Source organism: Geospiza fortis, unplaced genomic scaffold (assembly GCF_000277835.1).
Source record: "Geospiza fortis unplaced genomic scaffold, GeoFor_1.0 scaffold10, whole genome shotgun sequence".
Taxonomy (NCBI): domain Eukaryota; kingdom Metazoa; phylum Chordata; class Aves; order Passeriformes; family Thraupidae; genus Geospiza; species Geospiza fortis.
The window spans coordinates 6,581,053-6,602,378 of NW_005054326.1; the positions used below are offsets into that span (position 1 = coordinate 6,581,053).

The window sequence follows — 21,326 nt, forward strand, 5'->3', positions numbered from 1 at the left end:
TCACTGATGCCCAGAGGCTTTCATTGATCTGACAGGTGAGCAACAATCAACAGAATGCCTTTGGGTGTGGGAATGCAGTAAACTCCTCAAGAACAGGTAAAACTTGTTGTTCTTTTCCTGCAGTACATTCTGAACCACAGCACTTATGCAGACAATGAAGTTTAAGCACTCTGCTCCTTTTACTTTTGTACTTTGTAAGCAGAGGCTCAGATGTGCAATATTAAAGGGGAGTTCTGTATGTAAGTTGCATTATATGCTTTTTTCTTAAAGTGCTTGCATGCTTTAGGAATAAAAATTCCAAGTTTTATATGCAACTTGTGGTGGTTTCTTAAGACTTCAAACATCTTGAAAGGAACAATCCAGGCTAAAGTTTTCTCTTATGACAAGGTTTTTGATGGTTCCTGAACCACTTAATTCAGCTTACTCAGTGCCTGGGCTCTCAGGGCAGCTTGCATGTCAGGTTTGTAAGGACAGGACTAATGCCTCTATTAGTAATTACTGCTGATTAATTGATGTATTTTTAAAGAACTTCAACTGAGGCTGGTCAATACAGCAGAGTTGCTGAGATCTGGGGATTTTAGCAGATAACCCTTAATTTTTACATCAACTAAGGAGGAAACACGGGATTTATCTTGTGAAAAAACCATCTCCAACTTTATTGCTGCTGTTAGAATAGCAGATTGCTGCAGCATTCTGCCTTGGAGGCATAACAAATAAATTATTTCAGTATGAAGTTCTTCCATGCAGTTTTGGGCTCTTCCCTCCATAGTTATGATGTCTTTTCCTTTCTCTTTGTTCAGCATTTACCAAATGACAGATACAGTACAAACTTTACCCATCCATTAACTGCTCTCCGCTGGTGTGTCCCAGGTCTTTTTCCATTCTCCTTACTTAAGTAGGAACAAGGTTTAAAAATAGGCTCTAAATAGGTTTAAAAATATGCTCTCAGTCTCCCTGGGCACTTTAACACATTGCTTGTTTTTATCTGGGTTCCCAGGTGAACTGTGACCTCTAACTCAGGCTGTTGAAATAAATAAAGTCAGCAGTATAGAACCTATTTCTAAGTTATCATATTTATTACAAAAGAAGCTCCAAAATTTCAAAGAGTACATTTTAAATCTTCTCCCCTTTACCTTAATTTTAGGCTCTCTTTAAGAAAAGAAAAAAAAAACCCAAAAACCATGGAGACCCATATACCAAAATGAATCTGTAATTGGAGACTTTAATGATAACTTCTAATATTTACTACTTAAAATGCTCATTAAAACTAACATGGCAACTTTAATGAGAAAAATGAGTTCCCCATTATGCAAATATTTGCACTGGTGGACCAGGATTTGAATTTATCTAGATTACAGCTGGTGGAAACAGCCAAAAAACAAGGTCAAGTTTCCTCCTTGTGTCTGAGACCTTTTTCACAGCTGACTGGGTTGCTCACTCATCAGCTGGGCAAGACCCAGCATCCTTTAAGTCATTTCTGAAGGGGGGTGTGACAGCTGCTTTATGTGGGGGCTCACATGTAAACTCCTGATCAGGGAGCTGATTAAAGGAATTTCCAGGGCTGGCCTGCTCTGGCTGATGGTGGCTATTGCAGCTGTAATGTGAGAGCTCTGCTGAAAGGGGAGCATAAAAGGATAAAAAGTATGGTGAAGGAAGCTGTCACCATTATGGAAAATCAAAGCCCAAGCAAAAGTAGAGCAGATTCTGAGAACAGATATGAGGGAGATCTCTTAGAGTGGTGACTTTAAGACACACTTCAAGAAAGTCTGTAAGCAACTGGTTTTTCTCTCAAACTTGTGCTTTTCCTTTCAGGTGTGGGTTACATGAAATTTTTTGGAGGCAGAACTGATGGTTTGATTAGAACAACAACAACAACAAAGAAGTACAGAAGCATTCAAAATTGTGAAAAATTAATCTGCTTTGCTGTGAAACTAAGCTTTGTGCTGGGGAATGAGACAGGAATAAAGCAAACATCTTGTTCTGGTCAATTGGCCAATCCCAGTAAATGCTGATGTTAGTTGGAACTAATGTTGTTCTGTCTGCTTCATGTAGCTGGGCAGGGCCACTCAGAGTTTGAATTCCCAACCAGGGGATGAGATTGCCTTCAAGGGGAAAATATTTACCAGTCTCCAGTTAAAGTTACCTCAAAGATTTTTTTTCTATCCCCATGAGCGTAAACTGGTTTCACTTTATGACAAGAAGTTTCAAAACCCTAAAGAAATTCTAATTAAAGGAAGCAACTGGAGCTGTAACCCCTTGCACTGTGCACAGAATGGGAAATACTGAGTTGTCAGGCTGCTTTTTTCTTGCCAGGTCTTCCAAAGTGGTAGGAATGGAACATCTCTGACCTCTCTGCATAGCTGTTTCTAGCATGGCATCACTGTGCTGGTAAGAAGTTTTTTCCAGATGCCCAACCTGAATCTCCCACACCTCAGCATGGTGCTGTTGCCCTGTTGCTTCAGTATAGTGGAATAAATTTGGTTCTGTAATCTCTGGGGCTTAGATGCAAGTATTTGTAATTTGCTTAAAAAGTACAGTCCAATGAGCATGAAGAATTTTTAAACAGTCTAAATGCCATGCTGCTTTATTTCTGGGGAAGAATATGATATATAGCTTCAGTCATGGAAATCCTTTAACAGCATTTGAAAATCCAAGGTGTGGTGATTTAATATTTTGTTTTTTTACAACTTGAAGTTTTACCACATCATTTTTTGTACCAAACTACAAGCTCAGCTTTCACAGAAAATATCCATCTTGTTCATCCTCCTCACCATCAAAAGGCCTTAGAGTAAAGAGCTGTTTATGGGGACAGATGTCTCATATCAGCAGACTTTAAAAAAAATACTCCAAACAGACTTTATAGTGCACACAGCAACCAGATAAATGCAAAGAACTGCACAGCACAGGTGTGAGAAAGCTTATCTGTCTCCTTATCTGCAAACTACAAGGCTCAGAGATACACAGGTGTGGTGGTGTTTGTGTGTCCCCAGGACAAGGGAAGGGATGATAATCTTGACTCCATGTTTCAGAAGGCTAACATAATAGAATAGAATAGAATAGAATAGAATAGAATAGAATAGAATAGAATATAATTAATGATATAATATAATTAATGTTATAATATAACATTATATATATTATATATTTATATTATATATGAAGTTATATTATAATATATATTATTATATAATATGTGTATATTATATATTATATTATACATATAATATCATACAATAATATATATTATAACATTATATATTGTATTATATATAATGATATATAATATTATTATATTATATTATATTATATTATATTATATTATATTATATTATATTTTTCTATCATAAATGCTATACTAAAATTATACTAAAAGAAATAGAGAGAAAGGATTTCATCAGAAGGCTAGAAAGGAATGAATAATGAAATCTCGTGAGAGTCCGACACAGCTGGCTGTGATTGGCCATTTATTAAAAACAATTCACATGCTGGGTAAACAATTCTCCAAATCACATTCCAAAGGAGCAAAACATGGAGAAGCTGAAGCTTCCCAGCTTCTCAGGAGAAAAAAAAAATCCTGGCAAAGGGATTTTTCATAAAATATGACAGTGACACACAGGTTTGAAAAAGCCATAGCAGGAAGGAGCAGATGGCAAATGGTGCAGTCTGGGAATAGTCTTCTAAATTGAGCCATGGGTGACAGCCAGTGCAGGTGAGTGCCCTGTTGTCAGGAGGAAACATGAGCATGCAGGGCTGTCAAATACCAGTTTTCTCAGAAATGCTGGAGCTGTTTCCACCAACCATTGGGCCACAGTTTCTGAGAAATATGTGTGGGCAATTAGAGGACTCCAACAAGTGGAATAATATTGCAGAAGATGCTTCCTATCAAAGCTCTTTATGGAATGATGAATAAGAGCTGAGCACAAGAAGTATGACAAGAAGTTTCAAAACCCTAAAGAAATTGTACTAAAGGGGAGCAACTGGAGCTGTAACCACTTGCACTGTGCACAGAATAGGAAATATTGAGTTGCCAGGCATGGCTGTCTTGTCCCTTCAGAACTTTCCTTCCATGTGAAGGAAGTTTCAGTGAGCAAGGCTGAATCTCCTGATAAATCCCTTGTAGCCCTGGGAGCACCACTCTATCAACACGGCTACTGTTCAAAGGAAGAAGGACCCAAAATGATGTATATGACTTTGTTTTGGAAAGAAAATCCTCAAGCCACACCCAAAACATCCTTTGTTTTGAGACCTTCCTTTCCCTCAACCCTGTGGGGAATTTCCTGTGTCTGTGGTTTTGGGTTTTATGGAGGTAAGCAAAGTGTTACTCTGACTTCGCTGCTGAATGAATAGGAAATGGAACTGAGTTTGGTGTGGGAGCAGAGATGGGACTGCTGGATTATTTCTGCTCTCAGCTTTGTCACCTCCAGAGGTTGTCTCCTAGGGCAGAACAAAACCAGTTTGTACTTTATAGCATGCCTGCACATTTCAGCATGCCTGTTGTACACAGGGCATCCTGAAAAAACAGGAATTGATTTGTCTTGGAAGAGGCTGGGCAAGAATCATATTTTTCTTAGTTTAGGAGGAGAGTTATTGTTACAGCTCAGAAAGAATGTTGGCAAGATCTTCACAGAAACTCTCCTTTTCCTCTTTCTTACCCTGAAAAAGCAATTGTTAAATGGCATGCATGTAAAAATTAAACTGTCCCCTTCCAAAAAGGGGACTCTGCTTAAAGGACAGCAGCATAAGCCAGTGTAAACTCTGGGCTATTTCTTGTCCTTCTGGTGATGCTGTCAGCAGTGAGGAGGGTGTCTTCTTGCCCAAACCACAGGGTCATGAGCATTTAACAAGAACTTCATGTTTTACTAGAATCGTGGTAAAATATTTTTCAGGCTTGAGATGTTACACTGTTTTTTTAATTTTAGTTTTGCTTTGTGTCTACTGAGAAAAAAAAATTCTAGCCAAGGTCTTACTGCCTGACTGCAGGGGTGGAAACAATGACAGAGCAAAATATGCATCTACCACAAGTGGTTGGTTTGAACAGGTGAGAGATCAGGGATCGTCCCTGTCCGGGGCTACACCTTCATTACCTTGGTTTTCGTTCCTGTTGGCAATCAGCTCACTGCTGTTTGCTCACTTTAATGGCTTTTCTCTTTCTCTTTGTTTTTAAATGCCTATTTAACAAATCTATATCTGTAGCCACTACAGTGGATGTGAAGAACATGAGGTTGCTTTGTAAAACACAGGTTTTACAAAGTGCCATTGTCAGATAGCTCTTCTTTTATAGGTGAGCATATTATAGACTGTAGAATTCATTGTGGCCTACTTATTATCCATAATAGCCCTCACAATAAGTTAATTACAACTAAATAGCTCTTCTTTTATAGGTGAGCATAGAATGTAGAATTCATTGTGGCCTATTTATTATCTATAATAGCCCTCACAATAAGTTAATTACAACCCTGAGGTAATGGTGAATTTGTCCACCTCTCTGCAAAACAGCAGAAAATAACTGATGTGACCAGGAAATGTGTCCTTGGAGGATGGGTAATTCATGTACTCAGGAGGAATTCTTTCAAAGGCCTCTGCTCCAGTCTTTCACCCCAAAAGACAATCTTCCCTCCATCTCTTTGTGTCATTTCAACTGTGCCAAATCTTCTCCAATAACCCTTCTGCAAGAATATTGCTGCTATCCAAGGCACCAGTTTTTGACTTCCAGGTTTTAAGTAATTTCAGGTCGAGTAGTACCACTAAAACAAAACAAAACAAAACAAAACACAAAAACCCACTACAATGCTGGTGCAAATATTGATTTGTAGATTCTCCTTTTATCACCATGTATTTATATCATCAGACCTGAGCTTCTCATCCCAGCTCCCTTTGTGTTAAAAACTCTTACCTTTTGTCCATATGCTTTTAAAATAACAAACATTATCATATTATAAAAAGAGTATTTCAAGGCTCTGTGTATCATATGTTTAGAGCACTTCTTTTTCCCAGCATCAGGAAAGAAAAAACTCCTTAAGAATGCCTATTTTAATTTTCATAAAGACACAATACCTCCCTGGCTCTCACTGCAGAATCCTGTGTGCTGCTGTGTTGTAACTGCAATGCAAAGGTTGCTGAGCTTCTCCAGTCTTTAACAATTGTGCAGGGTTTAAACTCATTCACAGTTTGTAATGGGGCTAAGCCCAATGTCCAGAGTTTTGAGTTAAAACTCAAGTGTTCTTATTTATCCTAAGGCACAGTGTGCTTTCCAGGCAGAGTTCAACACTGATACTACAACATCACTGATTTATTTTGTTGTTATTCCAAGCCAAACACAGCCTGGAACCCATTTTCTTATGGCCTTCATGGCCTTCAGAAAGTTTCTGACCTTTTGGAAAGATTTTACCCTTCTTGGGCTATCACTATTATTTTTCTGTGGCTCAGACATGGCTATTTCCCTTTCTGGTGAAAACACAGTAAGGATGTATTTTTGAGGGCCAAAAAATGCCTTTAAATTTCTCTAGAACTGAGGACAACCTTTAGTCTCTTACTGAAGTTGCAGGAGGACCCAGATGTTTAAGTAGTGGTGTAAAGAAGAGCAGGGTGGGGATTTTGGGGACCCAGCTCCTTTCAAGGTGTGAGTGGTGATAGTTTGACTCATAGCCCTACAGCTGATTACAAGTTACAGCATGCAGAACACTGATACCATGGGGATTTTTGCAGTATTGGCTCTAAATTGTAGCTGCTAAGGACATGCCTGCTTCCTCTTTTCTGTACCTGTGCATGTTTAGGTTGGTCTGAGAGAGGACTAAGAATAACAAGATACTAATAAGAGAACGGGAGCTGAGCTTGAATAATTGGAAAATTGTTAAAGAAATGTTAAGTTCCTAAACTTGAATTATTTACAGTCACCCTGGGTATGGCGCTGGAAGATACAGCTGAAGGAAGGAAGGATGCAGGCAAATTCTAATTTCTGATAAGCCTGGAATGCCTCTAATGTGTATTTTAGGATGTTTTTAGCTCTGAACACATGAAATAAGACAAAATTAGGTTATTTCCCCTTCATATGCAAACCTATTCATATATGCAAAGTAAGCCTGCAGAGAAAGGCAAATCCCTGATCTGTGTACAGTGTCTGCACTGAAGCCCTTTTTGGTTTTTGTGTATTTGAGCAAATCTCTCTGCTGGGTTTCCAGGGGCTGTGCAACATCTACACCAATATTCCAGGCATAACTCTCATGGTTGCACCAGTATCTGATGTTTCAGGGCTTGTCCTTGGTGTGCTGTGATGGAAATATGCATTTCCTCCGCTCTGATTGCTGTTTCCAGATCTCTGTCTCCTATCAGATGATGCCTTAAGGTCATGTTATCTTCCCCACGGGATGGGTCTGGAGCATGAGTCAGGAATGTAAACTGAGGTTTTAATCAGCAGTACTTTGAGTAAAGGAATGGAAGAGCAGCTGCTGGAGTTGGGATAGCTTGGGAAGCACTTCCCAACACTACATGGCCTGAGCATGATTCAGTGTGTGACTGCTCATCAGGCCAGCTCCTGAAGCACCCCCCAGGAGGGCTGGGAAGAGACACTCTTGGGCTTTTTGGCCCTGAAAACTAAAGCTGGGAAAATGCTGATGCTCCTGTCAGGCTGGAATCTAAGGTCTGAGCATGGTAACAAACAAAAAATCAACCAAACAGGCAGCCTGACTGCCCCCAGCTTCCATGGGCTGCCTCTGGAGCAGGGATTGCCAGGCTAAACAGGAGCCAGGGGAGGGCTGGGGTTTTGATGGTGCCAGCTCATTTCAGTTTCTTTATGGGCCCAGAAGGGGAGGTGGAACCTCTCTCAACAGAAAGCATGTGCTTTCTCTAAAGAAAAACCCCAGAAAGAAGACAAGTAACCCAAACCCTGTGCCCATGCACAATATAATGCAATTATTTTACATAGTTCTAGAATTGTTTACATAATTCTAGAATTATGTAAAATAATTCTAGAATTATTTTACATAATTCTAGAAAATAATTTACATCATTCTAAAAAAATTATTTTACATAATTTTAGAATTATTTTACATTAATTCTATTTAGGAAAAGAGGGAGAAGAGAAAGCACTAATGTTTAGGAGCAATAGAAAATAAGGTAGGAGGATGAAATGAGGAAAGGAATGACTAATTCTCTGGTATTGTCTATAACCTACTCCAAAATTATCTGTACTATTCCAGAGTTTCTACTAAAACAATTCTGTGAAAGGTGGTTGCACTGGGCTGTGGTTAGGACACAACACAAGAGGACCTGGGGTAAGTTCCTTGTTCAGCCAAAAACTCTTTGGGCACTGCTCAGCATGTTTAAATGCCAGGTTTCCAATCTCCTCTCAGGAACAGAGCAAGTGGGAATGTTCTATTTCTCAGATCTGTGGTGAGGTTGATTTAATTATTTTTGAGATCTCCAGTGGCCCATGGTGAAGTTTACTGGAAAATACCAATTAAAGAGAGGTGAAAATAGCAGATTGTGGGTGGTTTGACAGGTCAGCAAAACTGGACAAAGAAATTATTTTCAGGAGGCCTCTGATGCCAGCAGGAGCATTACACAGCTTGCCTTCAGTAACACTGTGCTGTTGCAGGAAAGTCTTAAGTCTCCATACCTAGATTTTATTGAAAAATGAGTTTGCCCTTTTGAAGGAAGGGCTAAGGCTTAGAAATACATTTGCTGCATCCCAGCCAAGTAGGTTCACTAATAACAAAAAGACCAAAGACAGCTTTTTTGCATTAGAGAGAGCACTTTATTATTTCTCTGCTTTGTTTTCTTTGGAGCCCTGCAGAAATGTTTTTGATTGCGTACAAGTAGGAGATCAGTTGTAATAAGGCGTGTCTCATGTTTCTCGTGGTGCTGCCAGGTCTGAGATAATTCTTTGTGACTTTTGAACACTGCTTGGATTTTAAAGGGGCACTATCATAGATTCATTTTGGTTGAAAAGGACCTTTAAAATCACTGCATCAATGGAAACAATCCAAAAACTCTGCATTTCCTTTTTAAGGACATCTTACTGAGAGGTACACATATATTTAAAAGTACCTAACACCATTACTTGTTTTGTTTCTTAAATAGCATGTGAGTTTAATAAGACTAAATGCATGAGCCTTTCTAAAAGCTCCCTTCTTGATCTTTTACACTGCAGTTCTTCATTCCTATGCTACTCTGTATTCAGGTTTACTCTTTCTGTATTAATTTTGCCTACCACTTCTTTTGGGCAATAAAAGGAGACTTGTCCAAGTTTGCTGGTATTCATTCTTTCATGGCACAAGCAGAGTTACTTGGGTTAACAAGTTAGAAGGCAAAGTTGGATTTAATTGTCTGTTTTCTATCATATTTGAAAAAGTTATAAAAACAATTCCCTCAACATGCAGTGCTGTGAATTCCCTTTCCCCGTGTTGTTTTTGGACCTGCAGTATTTTGAATATGACATCCTACAAAAAAATAATAGTATTTTTAAAACCTCCTACTGGAGTGCATTTGATTTGAGTTATTCAGAGCAAATGTGGAGGACTAAGAGCCCTCTGAGAATGATCAGTGACAGGAAAGCAGAGTTGTTTGCTTGTCTCCCTGGGGCACATTCTGTCTGTCCTGTGTGCACTTGTGGGATTTCTGGGACTCCTTGGAGAGCTGTGGGCATCTGCCAGCAGAATTGAGCTCCCAGATATCCAGAAATATGTTTGGACATGGTGCAGTGGTACAACCCACTGGCTCTACATTTCTGGCAGGAGGCAGACCTTTAGCCAGGAGTGTTGAAATGAGGAGGGCTGGTGACCTCCCCTGTGAGGTCCCTACTCCCAGGATTTTGCATCTCCTTCTGGACAAGTTCAGCAGTGAGGGCACAGGATGGGCTCTGTTGGAGCAGCAGGGCTTGAAAATACACATGACAAAATATCCATTGCCATAAAGGTAGCTCACCTCCCCTGATTTCAGAAGAGTAATGCCAGATCACATCTGTTGATAACCCTGCAGAAATACATTCTTATTTATATAAGAATTTCCTGCTGGTTTAATGGACAATCTAACCCCTGGGTTTGTGGGTTTTTTTGAGAAAAATCTGACTTACTAAATGTAGCAGATGGGTTTTTTTAAGTGCTTCTTTACCATCTTGAGCATCATATAATGAAAACCTGAGCCTTCAGGTCCTCAGGAATTTTTTCCCCTCCTATTACCATTCCCACTTGTGCAGGCATAGTCCCAAAGTTATCACATTGCATGTAATTGCTGTAGGGAGGATGATCATTTCAAGTAAGAGAATATGAAGCAGGATCAGATGAATTCCTTAATCAGCACAGAGCCCAGCCCCTTGTGTGTGTCTGTTACTTCAAAAATAAAGGCAAGACTCCACTCCCTTTATTATATATAGATTATCAACAGAATTGTTTTGAAATTGCAATTTTCTTAAAACAATCACTGAAACACCCACAAATAATTTCTCCACCAATTAGCAAAGAATGATGAGCTTAAGTTCAGCCCAAAGTGTCTGAAACACAGTGCCTTAAACCTAGTGGTTCTAGTTAAAATCCTTTCTGGACACAGTTGTAAAATGCAACAGCCATGTGAGGGAGGATGAGAGGAGCAAGGGATGGTAAGATCTATGTAAAATCAGTTTTGCTCCTGTTGCTGATGCAATCTCAAAGGAAAGAGGCTTAGGAACCAGTGAGCCCATGAAAACAAGCAATACAAAAATAGTAATTTTAACTTCATTGGTGCTTTTATCATTCATGTAGTGAAGCAGCTTCTTGTGCATACTCATAGAGTCTGGAGATTCTTATTCAGCTGTGTGAAGAAACAAAAGAGTGAAAAACTACTAAATTCTGAGCAGTGCACTTGATGCTTACCCACTGTAGAAAACTTTTGGTATAAAAGAGTCTGAAAAGAATTTGCTGCCCGCCAGCATTTCAAACTTCTCTGTACAGAACAAAGGCAGTCATCTGGAGCTCTGACTTGTGGTAAACCTGGATGAAACTTCACCTCAGACATCCTGGAGAATCCATCTTTGGTTATTCTTGTATTGACATTTGTATTGATGTTGACATACTGGTATTGATGTTGTCAGTGACAACAAAGTGATGAGGATTAAAAACTCAAAAAAGTCACTCTCTGGCCACTTAAGTCTTTATAGCAAATCAGCTCCTTTTTTTTTTCTGGGATACTTTGTGGATCATGCTGGTGACGCCAGCCCTGTGAAGATGGTTACAGTGGCTGCTGTAGGATCTCTGTTTTCCCTGGTGCTGTGCTCTGATTCAGTCTTTCAGTGAGTTGTAGGCTTTTGTGGTCCTGCTGTTGACGAAATCTGCCTTCTTGAAGTCAGCCTTTGGAAGGGAAGAAACAGAACAGTTCATTATCCTCAGTGCTGATTCTGCAAGGGTCCAGCTGCCTAAAAGTTGGATAAGGAGTCATGGTAGGGGTCTAGGCAGAGTCCTGAGCAGTCACAGAGACAGAACAGGCTCGTTTAGCCCAGGATAGATGAGAGGACAATTGGAATTGCTGACCTCCCTCCACTGACTGTACCAGGAGCCTGTTCTTCCACCTCAGCTCTACAGACTCCTAACTTTCACTTGATTGATAGCTGAGATTCACCTAGCTGAGATCAACCTAGCTGAGATCAACCTAGCTGAGATTAGCCCTGTCAGAACAAAGAACATGGGGCAATGCCAAAATGACTCAGGGTTTTATCAGTTTCATTTGATCAAGTGATTTCTGTGACTTATTAGACTAAAGTCTCAAAACTATCTGGGTATTAGGTGGTTCTGAAGTTTTCGGTGCCATACCTGGTGTCTCTAGGGGATCTGATTTGCATAGGAAGAGCAAATAATCAGCATTTTGGAAAATCAGGTCTGACAAATGTGTCCTATAGACTTTCCTAAACTACAAGTAAATTCATAAAATTCATGCCATCAGGGATATTGCTGACGGTATGGTAAATTTATTGTATGGTAAATTCAGGAATGCAGTTGTAAAAAAACCAGAGACAACTAGTTAGGAATTTTTATGGCCCAATAGCCTTATTCTGGAACACAGATTTCTGGTTTGTGGGGCCATACCTGCTAAGTGTGATGCAACACTGTTAAAGTTTACACTAAGGAAGTTTTTTGGAGCAAATTTCAACCAAAAAAAAATCTACAAAGAGAAACAGCTGAATGACAAATGCTAACAGCTTGCTTGAGAACTTGGAACAGTTTTAGGTCACAGGGAATTTGAAGTGACACATCCTGAACAGGAAACACACAAGGATTGGAATCAGTTTGAGATGCAGGGTGAAGGTAGGTAGGTGGAAGTTAACTCAGCTGGGGGTTGAAAAAGCAGGCACAGAGCTTTAAAAAAGCCAAACTGGTTTGTGGCAGACTCATGCTGGCCATTTTTTGTTTGATCTGACTATGGCAGTAAACGTTTGCCAACACCTTTCCCAGGCCCTAGGTTTTGTGTGACTATAACCTGGGCTAGCAGGCTGTGCAAACAGCAATGGGGACAGAGCTGCTCTGCTTTTAGAGCAGGGAGCTGCCTGCCCTGCCCTTGGCTTGGCTGCCACTTCTGTGGCTCCTCCATGCCAGGCTGGTTCAGCCAGTGTGGCTGGGCACCTGCTCTGCATCACCTCCCACCACCTGACACTGCTGGCAGGAGCAGCAATGCTTTTCATAAGCTTTGCCAGTGGGTATAAAACCACAGAGGGAGAGAACATGAACACAGAGGCGCAAAAATGAAGGCCATGCATTGCTTATGCACAAGTAAATAAGAAAACCAAATTCAGGGACCACTTGAATCCTATCACAGGTCGATTCTTAAATGTACAGGAGTGCTAAGGGCCCCAAAGGACAAATAAAAGGGTTCTAGGTCTGAAGGAACAGATTATTTTTCTTTGTGCTTACCTTTTTGTAGGCACTGTGGAGATCGGTGTGCAACCACAGGGAGTAGAGGAGGACTGAAGCAGCCCTGCTGGCTTTGCTGAACATATTGCTGCCATTTTGCAAAAAGAATGATAAAGCATATTTAAATTTCCACATCATATTCATGGTGCATGTGCAGACCTCAGCAAACATAACCTCATAGCATTTGTTTTACCTCTCTTTACTCCTAAGTGCTGGTTTGCCACCCTTTAAGTATTGTAGCATGTTTCAGGCTGTCCTTATTACTGAAACAAATGAAACATGCCTCCCTGCTCCACTCATTCTTCAAATTTAGGGAGAAATCAAGTGCTCTGCCCTATATCTTACAGCAGCTATCATATTGTGCATTTTCAGCTGAGGAAAATAACCTCAGCACAACAACCATTTGAAAGAATCTTTCCTGTAGGTAAAATCTCTTGTTAGTTAGACAGGATTTAAACTATTCAGGTCCTCATGAGGCCTCCTTTACTGAGATTGATTTCCTCTTTCATTTTGCAAAGAGAGAGCAAGGCAAATGGAATACTTACTCATATTTTTAAAACATCAATTATCTTTGGAGAAAATATTAATTGCATTTGTTTACATATTAAAGAACGATTAAATTTTGAATCTGTTTTCTAAAATGCCAATATTTTTAAGTACAGATCTATAGGTTCTATAAAATGTATCCCTGCACTTTATTGCTAAAGTGTATCAGGGCTGTGTTACAATGAACAGGAAAGACATTTTGGGTACAGATGAGATCTGCTGATTAGTCACTACATATATATCAGAATACAGATAATGTGGTGCAGTTATATTCTGAGGAGTTATTTAAAATGCTTTATTAATATTAGTTATTTTATATGCCTAAATTTTAAAAATTAAATTGTATTAATTTATATAATATTAAATACTTTAATATTATATAGTTATTTTAATGCTTTAAATGAGGAGCATGTAAAATGCCAGAACCTGGTGAATTTAGCTGTGGATGGGAGAGTTGTCCTAAGAGATCTTTCTGTATTTCCCAATCAGTGCAATTCTATTCACATCCCTTGTTTGGGCTGTCCTGTACCTTGAGATGAAGCTTTTTTCCCCCCCTGAGAGGCAGAGGCCGCAGTTTCTTTTTTGCCTGGGGACAGAGTGAGGCTTGTGGAGCCCTTACCTGTCATTGATGGTGATGGCAATGACCTTCAGGAGCCCATACCTGTCGTTCATGCTGATGGCAATGACCTTGTGGAGCCCTTACCTGTCGTTGATGCTAGTGGCAATGACCTTGAGGCTTGTGGAGCCCTCTCCTGCCATTGATGCTGATGGCAATGACCTTGAGGAGCCATCAGGTCACTGATGCTGATGGCAATGACCCTGAGGAGCCCTCACCTGTCGTTGGTGCTGATGGCAATGACCTTGAGGAGCCCATACCTGTCGCTGATGCTGATGGCAATGACCCTGAGGAGCCCTCACCTGTCGTTGATGCTGATAGCAATGACCCTGAGGAGCCCTCATCTGTCACTGATGCTGATGGCAATGACCCTGAGGAGCCCTCACCTGTCGTTGATGCTGATGGCAATGACCTTGGGCAGGCCGTGGGCGCTGAGCAGCAGCCGCGCGTTGTGCGAGCTGCCCTGGGTCAGGTTGAACAGGGTGTAGCAGATGGATGCTGTGGTTTCACAGGCAACCTCACAGCCTGGCACACACTCGGGCAGGACTGACACCAGGTCAGGCAGGACTTCTCTGGCTGCAAGGTGGGAGAGAGACAAGCAATTCCATTACTAACAGGAGCAGATTCAGCTTATTCCTCCCATTCTCCCTCAGCAGGGAGCTCTGTGCTCCCACCACACACACACTCATGGCTTCCTACCTGCATAACATCCCCAAAATTCAGGTGAAGCTGCACCCACACTACAATGGGCAGCCTGTACCTGGCCTCATGCACAGCCCATTAATAGCTCATGTGCTGGACTGAACTTACCAGATGTCACTGTCATATTTTGTGGAAAAAATCCCTTCACCAGGATTTCTCCTCCTGGGAAGCTGAGAAGCCTCAGAGAAAAATGAAAACAGTAGTTATCTGATTGCTTCTCCTGTGTTTTGCTGCTTTGGAATGCGGTTGGAGATTGTTTATCCAACATGTGAATTGTTTTTACTTAATGACCAATCACGGTCCAGCTGTGTCAGGACTCTGGAAGCAGTCACGAGTTTTTCATTATTATCTTTTAGCTTTCTGTCTGTGTCCTTTCTCTATTCTTTAGTGTAGTTTTAGTATAGTAATCTTCAACATAATATAAATACATAAAATAATAAATTAGCCTTCTAAGAACATGGAGTCAGATTCATTCCTTCCTGCCACGGTGGGACCCCACAAAATACCACAACCAGGCATGTGCCAGCTGCAGGCTGCCACTTCCCTGCTAGAGGTGTTTTATGTTAAATTTATCTCCATTTGATATGGAGATTCATTTTGCTTGATAAATTTGGATAAATGTAGATTCTTTTTGTTTGATAAATTTAGACCCTTATAATCTAGAAAACAGTGTGCCCTCTCAAATGTTTTCCTTGGCCAAAGCTGTTCTTTTTGGAATTTGACCTGAATTCCCACATGCTTTCAGTCAATACACATCTTTTGATAGAGAAAAGGTTCACCTGAAATTCCCCCAGACCTCTCTATTATGGGTAAAACAAGAACAACTGTGAATGTGCAAGATGGAGCACCTGCCCCCAAAGCTTTGTGCTATTCTGTCTTTCCCATACTCTCATAAATGATTTTTTCCTGATGACATCCCAACTTATCAGTTAATGTCTTCTCTTTCAGGGGGATTCACAACCTGTAATTGTTAACACCATATGGATTATGCCCTGAAATCAGCCCAACAACATGTTTTAAGATTTTCATTAATAGGGAATGTTCTCTAAGGCTCAAACAAGGCCCAGAGACTGTTCTTCAGAATTCGGGAGGGTAATCTGTCCCATGAGATATCTTTATACCTGGAATTTCCCCTTTCCCTTGGTGGGAACATGAAAAAGGACAACAAATTATATGAACATATTTTATCCTGTCAGTAGGAAAAAGTCTTAAATACACAAAAAATTGAAATGAGAATACTCAGAATAGAAATGGCTTTATTTAGAAATGAGATAACTTAAAAGAATTAACTATTTTTCTATAGCGCCTTATAGCTTCCATTATTAAAAAAAAATTGCAGGAAAACTGTGTGGGCTGCAAACTTCTAAAGCTTTGTGTCTAATAAGAGAGAGTCTGATCTTTGCTTGAAGAATTAGAGATGTTCTGTGATTTCTTGCAAAGCATTATGCAGCTGTGGTAGCACAGAACTTGGCAATCATCTTCCTTTATCCTATTTTGAGGAGAAGAAAAACTCTCTCTGTAGAATTTACTTCAACTGTGTATTTTTGAAAGTAAGACCAATAGAAGTATCTGAAGAAGAATACCCAAAAAGTGAAAAGCTTGTTTAGGCAAAACTATTTATTTAAGCCCTGTACAGTGACCGCAAATATCTGGTGAAAAATCTACAAAACTCACAGATCACGGGTTTTTCGAGCATTGCTTTCTTTCAAAGCAGGAAACTTTGATGTGAAGAGAGCAGAGCAAGCTCCGAGTTTTTGCTCACCTATGTCATTTTGCAGGGAGGGGTTTCGGGACAGGTTCCTGAGCAGGGAGACCGCTGTCTTCTTCACGGCGGGGTGGCTGACGTGCAGCATGGCGCGGATGCTCGGGAGCCCGTTGGCCCTTTGCACAACAGTGCGGGCCACTGCCAATGGCATCTGTGGAAAGGCACTTCAGTGTCTCTGCCACCAGTGCAGAGCCTCAGAAAAAGCAGCTCTCTGCACAGTTTAAGCATATTTCAAATAGTTTTAAGCCAGTTACATATGAGTTGCAGGGTGGCTGACATGCAGCATCGCACGGATGCTCGGGAGCCCGTTTGCCTTTTGAGCAACAGTGAGGGCCACTGCCAATGGCATCTGTGGAGAGGCACTTTGTGTCACTGCCACCAGTGCAGAGCCTCAGAAAAAGCCAGCTCTCTGCATCAGTTTAAGCATATTTCAAATAGTTTTAAGCCAGAGTTACGTATGAGTTGCAACAGGAAAGGGAGGTGATAAAAAAGAAGTTGCAAGCCCTCTTTCCCCCAGGTGCTCTTTGGCTAGTTCCACAGACAGACAGCGTTAGTTTCTTCAACACAAAAGCGATCTGCTGTTGTGTCAGAGCCCTCCTCTCTCCACAGGACTGTCTTCCACAAAATTACATTTTTAGTGCTTTTAACATCTGCTCATCCCTCATAGTGTGCTGAATTAGCAAACTCCACACATGGAGCTGTACACAAAAGGAGAAGAAGCAGATCCCACTGTTTGCCAAGCAAGGAAAAGCTGCACTGCTTGTTATGACTTTGCCTTTAATGTTCTTCATTTTCCTTCCCCATGTCAGTGAGCCAGTGACTTGTCAGTGCTTATTTGAGCTCAGGTGGACAGCAGCCCTGAACTCTACACATTCGCATCAAGAACTAGATGAAAAGAAAAGGAAAAAAGCTGACTTACTGGTCCAGTGCCAGCTGTGAGGTTCTGGAGAGCTCCCAGGGATGCTTCTTGGGTGTAGTTTCTGGTACTCTTTGCTATTAAGGAGAGGTATATCCTAATCAGGGTAGAATGCCAGAGCGACTCAACACCTTTGGGATTGCTCTTTTCCTCAGGAAGCGGGGTGTCCTGCTGCTTCTAAACATGCCAACAGATCAAGTCTTCAGAAACAGTGATCTCTGTAGCTTTATGCACCACAAGCTGAACTAGCCATTTTGTAACTCTGCATGACCAGGTTATTTGCAGGCTGTCAAGTTCTGAGCTCAAATAATAATGTGCAAAATTTCAGTACTTAATGATAGTGGCCAGTCCAGCCAGTGAGTATTCCTCAACTAACAAAACATTTGCTATGTCACTGCCATCAGAGGATTGGCGTCAAGAAGGACTATCAATAAATTTGCATTTTTGGGGCAAGGAAGTGTCACCCTACCAGATACATCAATAACAGATTGTTAATTAGATTACAGCCTTATTGTTCAGAGTTTGCTACAAGTTATTAACCAAATGAGATGTAACTAATCATGTACTTTACCTCTTTTACTTTTCTGCTCCGTGTTCCAAAACAGCCCGGTGTTTTATCATTGTTAGAAATATTTCTTCTTTGCACATATATGCTCTGGGCATAGCTCTCAGGGAGCTCTAGCTCTAGCTGGTAGGAAAGATTGTGAAGAATGCACACACAGTTCTCTGTGGCCTAAAGTAACAAAAGAAGAGAAATTGAAAGCTTTGGCATGTGTTGAAGGGACAGGTACAGACATGGGAAGAGATTTGTGGATCTTCCGTAACTGACTGCAGAGTTTCTAATGCCTCATGGAAGAGCCAGGCTTCAGGGCAGTGATCCACCAGCCTGAGAAATGAAACATTTCTGGGATGCTCCTGAGCCCAGGGGGCAGCTGGCACTCGGGGCTGCACTGGGAGTGGGGTCTGTGCCTGTTGGAAACAGTCCTGGGACATCACAATTCCTCAGCTGTGCCTGGGAATTGTTTGGGCGAGTGCTGCTTGACACAGAAATGTGCCAAGAAATGTTTAAGGGCTTAGGAGTAAAGATGCTCATGTACACACCTCACCATAGCATCAGCAAGAGGAAAGCTTTTCATCTTCCCCAGTGAAAGAAGCGTTTTTCTGGGGAAGAATGCTTTTTAAAAGAAGACATCCCTTCCTGAACGTGACAAAGGTCAGGTCTACAATTTCTGAGTGATGAGTCCAGTGGCAAAGAGCTTTGTTACCATTGCTCCTCTTTTGAAAGCCAAAAAGGAATGAGTGGTTTTAAGACAAAATGCAGCAGGGAGCTTCTGGCACACGTGTAATGTGCTGGATTCTCCCTGAAGCTAATGGCACTGGATGCAGGGAGATGGGCAAGCTGAAGTAACTAATCCTAGAAGAGAGCTATAAATGTGCAGTAATTACCACTGCACAGCACAAGCTATGGCAGGCCCACCAGAGGTGCCTTACAGGCTGCAGCCAATGCCAGTGACAGCTGCTCTTCTCACCCAACCTCACCCAGCTGAAAGACAAGCCTGTGCTCCAAGAATCTGTGTCCAGGGTTCACCTGCACTCACTGCGGGGAGGGAGAGTGAGAGAAACTGGCACCTGGAGGTGTCCATGTCCTTGCAGTTACTGGCTGAGGCTTAGGCAGCAAGGAAAAAAAGTGCAGCTTTTTTTTCCCTAAAAAAACCTAGGAAAATTAGTTCTGTTCTAAATGGTGCAAGCTCTTTAATCACACTGCCACCCAAAGGGGTTTAGATTCTTCATTTCCTAAGGGGTATGGAGCATTAAATATATAGGAGAATAGCATTAAATATATAGGAGAGTAACCAGATTAATTTTTAAGCTTCTAGCCAGCTAGCATCTTGAGACGACCAAAAAGGCAACACCTGACTCTTTTGTGTTCCAGCATTTCTGAAAGCTGTGCTTTTATCTCACAAAAAAAAAAAAAACCAAAACAAAAAAAAACCAAAAACAAAAACAAAAAAAAAACCCCAAACAAAAAACGCAACAAAAACACCCAAAAAACCGAAAAACCCCAGAAGTTTCTACATTTTTTCTCTAGAGATTCTGCAAATGTTTTCCCAGTGCTGAGTTATACTATTCTTTTAGATTGCAGGATAAAAATACTTCAAAAAGCTTCTTACTGGACTTTCACCTTTGGTGGCAGTTTTAAAATAGTTAAGAAATAAATTTTGTAATTGCATCACAGCTGGTTCTGAACACTGGTTTCTAAACAACAACAGAAAAATGTTCACTTGGCAATTTCCCCTAGGAAAACACTTTTCATCTCAAAGAGTACCTTGTCGTTGGGCTCATGGTCTGCAATAGCTCCTTGGATATAATACACAAGAGAATCAATCAAGCCCTCACATTCTCTCATCTTCTTCCTTCCCTCTGGGCCAGCAGAGCTCATGTTTCTGTGCAGGAAAGAAAATGTTGGGGAGAAGAGATTTAGTCAAAGGCATTTTCTTGCGCTCCTCTGACAAACTTTTCCAGCCAAAACTTAGAGATACTGAAGTTGAGGTTGACTGCTTCTTTTCTTCAGAGGTGTGAGACAATCTGAGCCTCTTCTAGATAAAATTTTCACTCCCAGACAAAAATAAATACTCCAGGGAAACAAACCACTGTGGTTGGATGGGTAAGGTGAGATCTGACTCAAATTTTCATCTCAAAGTTGAGTCAATCCTTTTTAAGCAGTCAAAAAAAAAAAAAACCACCAAAAAACCAAAAAACCCAAAACAAACAAACAAAACTTGGTCCCTCTTTCCCTATTCCATTTTCAGTTATAATTTTAATATTTAGAATTAATTTACTTACACAGAGCTGGTTCTTGATCCAAGATCACCCATCCACAGGCACATGGCCTGAGAGTTTCAGCAGCATCTCCACATCCACATGCACAGACCCACCCACTGCCTGGCTTTCTAGTAACATTTGCTGGGCTTTGTAGTAAACCAAGTACAACTTACAGATGAATTACAAAACTGATTTTAAAACTCTTGAAAAACCAAACACACGCTTGCTGCTTGAAGCTGCTTGGCTCTAAACAAGATACTGATTTCCATGGAAGAAACAACACTTACACTTTTGGGGTATAATTATTTTTACAACTCATCAAAGTCTGAATTATGGAATACCAGAATTGTAAATCCAGGTGGTTTTTTTTTGACTTCTGCAGCTCTGCTGGATGAAGGACTGAACATTCAAACTTCTTTGTTTGAAATAACATTAAATATTAGCCCATGCCAATCTTAGCATCCATCAAAACACAGAGGGACATGTTCCTTTAGATAGTTTCAGGCTGCTTATTTTCCATGCCTACTTTGCCCACTAAAAATTACAATGTTTACAGTTTTATTAATGACAAAGGCAGTAAGGTTTAAGCTTTCCTGTGGCTTATGACTGTAAAATGAATGTAGCATTTTACACACTGTCATTTTACCTCTACTCTTTTTTTTTTTCCCTCTAGGAACTACATATTAAGGTTACATACTAAGCACTGTAATTAGAATTTTTCTTTAGGTCATGACGTTAAGGATGTCTCTATCTATGAGTTCATTTATTCTCTCATGGAATTGCATATCACAGAATCAATATTCAGATCCCACAACATGGCCTGCTATAGAAATCCCTTTGGAACATAATTTTACCTATATGTGTCACATTCAAGGCATGTCACCCTTTCCTATGTTCATGCTGACAGAAGTGTGCATGTTACAGCCCTCCTGGTGCATAGCAAAAATAGTTTCTGGGGCACACAGACTAAAAATACTGTTAAAGATAAGTGTGGAATTTCCCTTGCCAAAGACACTTCAGCTGATGCAGTGTTTGGTTTTGTCCCATATATTCTAAAATCCCTCAAATTTCTTACAACTGCTCCTG

General features: G+C 40.7%; 1 protein-coding gene across 1 annotated transcript in view; it reads right to left on the bottom strand.

Moving 5' to 3' along the window:
* Nucleotides 1-10,334: 10,334 nt before the first annotated feature.
* Nucleotides 10,335-21,326, bottom strand: part of PKP2 (plakophilin 2) — a 37,831-nt gene continuing 26,839 nt past the window's right edge. Inside the window, exons 7-13 of the mRNA XM_005421063.2 lie at nucleotides 19,744-19,861; nucleotides 17,989-18,150; nucleotides 17,421-17,594; nucleotides 16,499-16,652; nucleotides 14,421-14,610; nucleotides 12,873-12,960; nucleotides 10,335-11,318 (exon numbers count right to left, since the gene is read on the bottom strand). Of these exons, the coding sequence (XP_005421120.1) occupies nucleotides 11,250-11,318; nucleotides 12,873-12,960; nucleotides 14,421-14,610; nucleotides 16,499-16,652; nucleotides 17,421-17,594; nucleotides 17,989-18,150; nucleotides 19,744-19,861 (955 nt within the window). The 3' untranslated portion in view covers nucleotides 10,335-11,249. The remainder of the gene's footprint in view (nucleotides 11,319-12,872; nucleotides 12,961-14,420; nucleotides 14,611-16,498; nucleotides 16,653-17,420; nucleotides 17,595-17,988; nucleotides 18,151-19,743; nucleotides 19,862-21,326) is intronic.